This window comes from Stegodyphus dumicola, chromosome 3, assembly GCF_044657685.1.
Source record: "Stegodyphus dumicola isolate Sdum_Otavi_A_Nest chromosome 3, ASM4465768v1".
NCBI classification, from domain to species: domain Eukaryota; kingdom Metazoa; phylum Arthropoda; class Arachnida; order Araneae; family Eresidae; genus Stegodyphus; species Stegodyphus dumicola.
In genome coordinates, this window is record NC_140770.1 from 200,923,375 (window position 1) to 200,928,690 (window position 5,316).

General features: G+C 29.9%; 1 protein-coding gene across 1 annotated transcript; it reads left to right on the forward strand.

The window, feature by feature from the left end:
* On the forward strand, positions 1–5,082 carry LOC118204077 (uncharacterized). Its single transcript, XM_035376400.2, has 3 exons — positions 1–158; positions 1,819–1,941; positions 4,532–5,082. The coding sequence occupies exons 1-3, from the start codon at positions 153–155 to the stop codon at positions 5,018–5,020; spliced, it is 618 nt and encodes a 205-aa protein (XP_035232291.2). The 5' UTR covers positions 1–152; the 3' UTR covers positions 5,021–5,082.
* Positions 5,083–5,316: the final 234 nt, after the last annotated feature.

Here is a 5,316-nt window from a genome sequence, read left to right on the forward strand (position 1 = left end):
TGCCGTTAGCACCCTACTTTGAAACTGGTTTACTATTACGGCATTTCCTTTCTAGAAAAAGTATAAAACCGCCGTATTTAAACCCTGCTGGTATCCTGATCGTTCAGTTCGAAGCAAATTTTAACTTTAAACAACTCAACTATACTCTAATTATGAAGGTAAGTGAATTAGTAAATTTCCTGAGATTTCAAAGCTTCTTCAAACACTGATCCTTAATTTTAAAATATTTGAATCTGCATGTTAATTCTTATTAGTAAAGAATTTGGAATACATAATTTATTTCTGAATGTAAAGAAATAGTATATTTTGTTTAATAATAATGTAATAATGTATTTTTTATTAAAAATAATTATATCAGCATAATGCGTTTTGTATGCATTATTCTTTCTCAACTAAATGCTTTGTCTATGGCGCTAGCCGCAAAATCGATTAGAAACTAACTTATTCCATACTTGAAATAGTAGATGCCACTTAGTAAAATTCTTATTCTACCATTTACTGTTAAATTACGTCATTTATTTTCTATTGTTTTATGAAGTTTTAGCAGACTTATGAATATGATAGTAAGCATTAGGTTCTTTTTCAACTATTTGAGTTCGAAATTTAGCGCTTATTACCAAAATTCGTTAACTTCCTTTCCAGCCATATTCAGTTTTTGAAAACTGTTATTGACATCAAGTCAGTATATGGAAACCAGTTTTAGTCTTTAAAGAACTTATTCACGACATTATCTGTACAAAATCATATTGTGCTTATGATGCATTATTATTAAATTACTTCGTGTTAGTTGTTCTAACACGATATAAAACTGATTGTACTTATGATTCTATAATTTGAATTACATAAAATTTATTAACCCGAGTCGTGATTTCAGATAATAAGTTTGATATTAGTATTCCGATAATTTTAAGCACTTACCACTGTTGCTTTACTAGCAATGTAAATCAAAATTTATACTTCTGAACATTAACTCATATCTTTATCAATTTTCTTTATTTTTTCTTTTACCTAAGGCTTTTGCCTCGTCGATTTATTTATTCTTCGGTGATTATACTTTTATTTATCCATAAATGCATATCTATCCTTTTTTTATTGTTTAATTTCGGCTTTTTAGAAAAATAGTTGACTTCAATATATAAGTCTAATGCAGGTTAAAGTAATGCAAAAGTATCATTGGAAGTTAAGATGACTTTAAATGTAATGGAATGAAAAAAAAACTTGGAATGAAATTGTAAATGAAAATTGGAATGAAAAACAAATTTTAAAAATCCAACCTTACAACAATATTCTAACTTCTTCTTTACTGACCTGTGTGTGTTAAATTAGTAGCTACGTCAAAACTCAATTTTATATACCTCAAATCTCAGAATTTCAGATTTGTACTAGATGCTTGTGCTTTTGTTTTACTAAAGACTCCCGTATTAATAAACTTCATTAAACTCCTATTCGGAAGTGCATTGTGCATTCGGAAGTGCATACGCATTGTGCTTTTTGTCTTGGAAGCAAGTTTCTCCTTGAGTTGTAAAACTGAACTTTTTTCAGTTGTGCACTTACAACCCCCTTTATTTATCACAGTTTTTAAATCGATTTACGCAATCTTGCAGATGCAGCTTTAGATTAGTAGGTTTAATTAAACATCCTAATATACCCATGAAATGTTTCTGTATGTTCTGTATTTGTAAAAGTAGTGTTTGTAAGTATTCAAATAGCAGACCTATTCTGATTACAATATAGCTTGTAAACTGAAATCCTGTAATTTAAATTTCACAAAGTTATAATAAATTAAATGTTTTTTTTTCCCTCCTCCCTCCCCACCAGATACTTGTGCTCTTTTTGCTGGTGGTCTCCTGCTATGCCCAATTCCAGTTCGACACACCTGTGGCTTCAACGAGACTTGGAGATGATGGAACTTCGTCGATTACTCAGCACTATAGAAACGACGTAAGTGCTTTTGACTCTTAAACAAGATAGATTGAGGGTAATAAAGATTTTAACCTATATCTAATAATTATATATAACAAATATACCTCTGATACGTAGCTAGAGAACGCATTGAATTTTAAATGCTTTTTACTAAGCCGTGCCAAACTTAATTAGTTGAGAAATTTTAGCATAAATTATTTTAAAGCTAAGTAACTTCTCATAATTTCAGCTCAGTTGGCCGTTATTGTATTAATAGTAATTATACGTGGCTACCTAAATAATCTACAATTTTGCCACGAATTTTGATAAATTACTATAAGTAAAATGGAGAGATCTAAACTTCTTAAAATACAGTAAACTACATAGTAAAACATTATTCATTCATTCATTGGCTTTGATTTTTAAAGCCAATGAATGAATGTATAATGTTTTACTATGTAGTGCTGTGCATCTTTCGAGGGATCATTTGATTTGATTTGATTTTACTTCTTAAGAAGGAATATAATTTCTGCCTTAAAGGAGAAAGACTCGTGTCATATCGTCTTTCAAAATATGTAGAACATTTTTAAATTAATCTCCAATTTAAGGCTCAGTTTTGTATTAGTTTGAAGCTTACATTAAATGCATTTATGATTTAAGCCTCATATCATAAGTACACTTCCCTCAAACTTACTCAGACTTCATTTATGCCTCACAGTTTGTTATGTTATCGAGATGTTATCGAGACTAAATAATGGAAGAAATGCCTTTAATTCATTGTGAAAAATAAAAATTCATTTAATCATCTTAATCATTAAAGTAGAAGTATATTGTTTCAATAGAAATAATAAAATTAAGACCATTAATAATAAAATATCCATTAAAAAAGAAATTCATTACACATATCTCAAACCATTTGTATTTATGAACGGTACGTTTCGAGTATTTGGAAAAAAAAAATTAGGTATGCTTTCAGAATAAAATTAGAAGTATAAAACATAATGACATTGTAAGCTATTCAAGATGCTTAGAATTAGCCTTCAATATTAAGAATATTAATACTCGTATAAATGGAATACGTACAAAACATGCCCCACCAAACTAAATAAGAGGAAAAACATCTGCACATAAGATATTCTGTTGCAGTAATAAGTCTTTAAATTACGAAACAATTTATTTATCCTTTATATTTACGAAAGCAAATTTGAATAGTTATGAGAAGAATTTTCGCTTTTCGCTAAAATCCTTCGAACTTTTTAAGACAGATTAAAAAAAAAGGAGAGGTTTTTAAATTTTAATATTTTACTTTTAAGGACATAACTTCACAGAAGATCATTTTTCTCAACATTTTACAAAGACTCGAATGACTATGAAAATAATAAAATGACATCAAATAAGCAATGTTCATTCTACTCAACGATTTTTAAATTGTCATTAAAGCAATATTAATTTTTTTTATAACTTTAATTAAGAAATATCAAATAAATAATACTAGAGACTAGAATTGAAATAAAAGTAGTAAGTACCTAACTAAATTAAAAGCAATAGCTATGGAATATCTATAGTGCGTAAGAACATTTATGATGGCAATCAAATAATTATCCAGTAATATATTCTTTATTCAGTAAAAGAAGTCTCCTTTTATTAAATTATGTTTTTATCCAGTAGTCTTCTTTCATCGAAGTGTATTCTTTATTGAACAAAAAAAAAAAAAAAAAAAAAAAAGGAAGACAGTCAGAAATACTAGAAAAATATCCACAATTTATACAAATATTTAAAGGAATATTTTTTATTGGATTCAAAATTTTTCAAGAGTGAAAAGAAGAAACAAAGCTATGTAGAGATTTTATAGTTTCGTTAAGCCGAATCAGTTGATAAGAATTTAAAAAGGAATTAGATGATATGTTCTTACGATTAATGAAGCTTCAAATAGATACATAAATATGTGGCGTAGAAGATCCAGGTAGATGTTAAGTATAGAAACTCAGGAATGCGACAGTATTTGGTATAAAAATCTCAATTTTCAGTTATTGATTCAAATATAGTACTTTAAGTCATAAAAAAGTAAAATAAAAAATAAGGAAAATTTAACTAAAAATACAGAATAGTGTTTTAATAATTTAGATGTGAACTAACTTTTGAACTCACTTTTGAAACAAATGATGGAATTTATATACACTCACATGCAAGGTTAACGAAACTTTAATAGCGTTCGAAAGTTAATGAAAGTTATCTGATAACAATTCATTAAATAATGTTATGATAGAATCACATGATTTCTTTTAATACTTTCCCCGTTTGCTATACTCAAAAAATGTCTTTAAAAGCATTGTCTTGTCAAAAAAATGTCTTAAAAGCGCCGAGCAATGTATTCGTTTTTCAACTGAACAAATAGCTGCTTCAACCATTTAGGTTTGCAGTACTTAGAACTCTCGCTTTTTAGTATAGAGAGTTTTAGACTGGAGTTGTCGATAATGTATATATAGTTGAAGGATTCCGAATGAATAATGATGTAATCAGTATAGAAGCATTTTACAAAAGTATTCACATTTTGGGAACAATGTTTAAATTTTGGAAATCAATGTTGCTCCCTGTAGGATATGTATCTAATGCATGCATCTGTTTTCAGAACCAAGGGAACTATGACTTCGGCTACAACGAAGGGCATAATGAAGGTGGCACCTTCAGGCGCGAGAGGGGAGACGCCTTCGGTAGGAAGATCGGGACCTACGGTTACACGAACAACGAGGGTCTCATTCGCATTGTAAACTACGTCGCCGATGAGAACGGATTCCGGGCTGAACTGAAGTCCACAGAACCTGGAGTTGACGAAAAAGAGCCTGCCTCTGTTATCGTCTTCAAAGAGGACACACCAACCTTGATGACCTACCCAGGTCCTGAAGCAGCTGCTGTACCTGATGCCGAAGGAAACATTCCTGGAATCGACCCACAGTATAAACCTCCAGTTCTACAGGCCCCATTAAGTCAGCCATTGCAAAGTGCTGCATCAGCACCTATACCTTACGCCATGGCTCCAGTCAACAGCAATATCCAACAAGCTGGCTCAGTCAGAGTGATGGTGTCAGGACAAAATGGCGCCTACTCATATTCCTATTAAAATGTGATCTTAAGAAATATTGTAAATTACATTGAATAAAATTTTTCATATAAGTTGTAAAAGATTCTGAAGTTTATTTCGTGCAAAAAAAAAGGGTTTTTAATCATGGTAAATAAATATAATTTCTGTTAAATTTAGTATTTAGAATTCAGAAACAGTGTCGCGAAATTCAAAAACTTTAAGCTGTTAGTTTGAAGTTCCACATAGAAAATTATTGCTGAAGCATAATGCGATTTCTTGGGACATTAAAATTCGAATTCAGTTTATAAATTGTTCCCATCTAAATAAATATTATC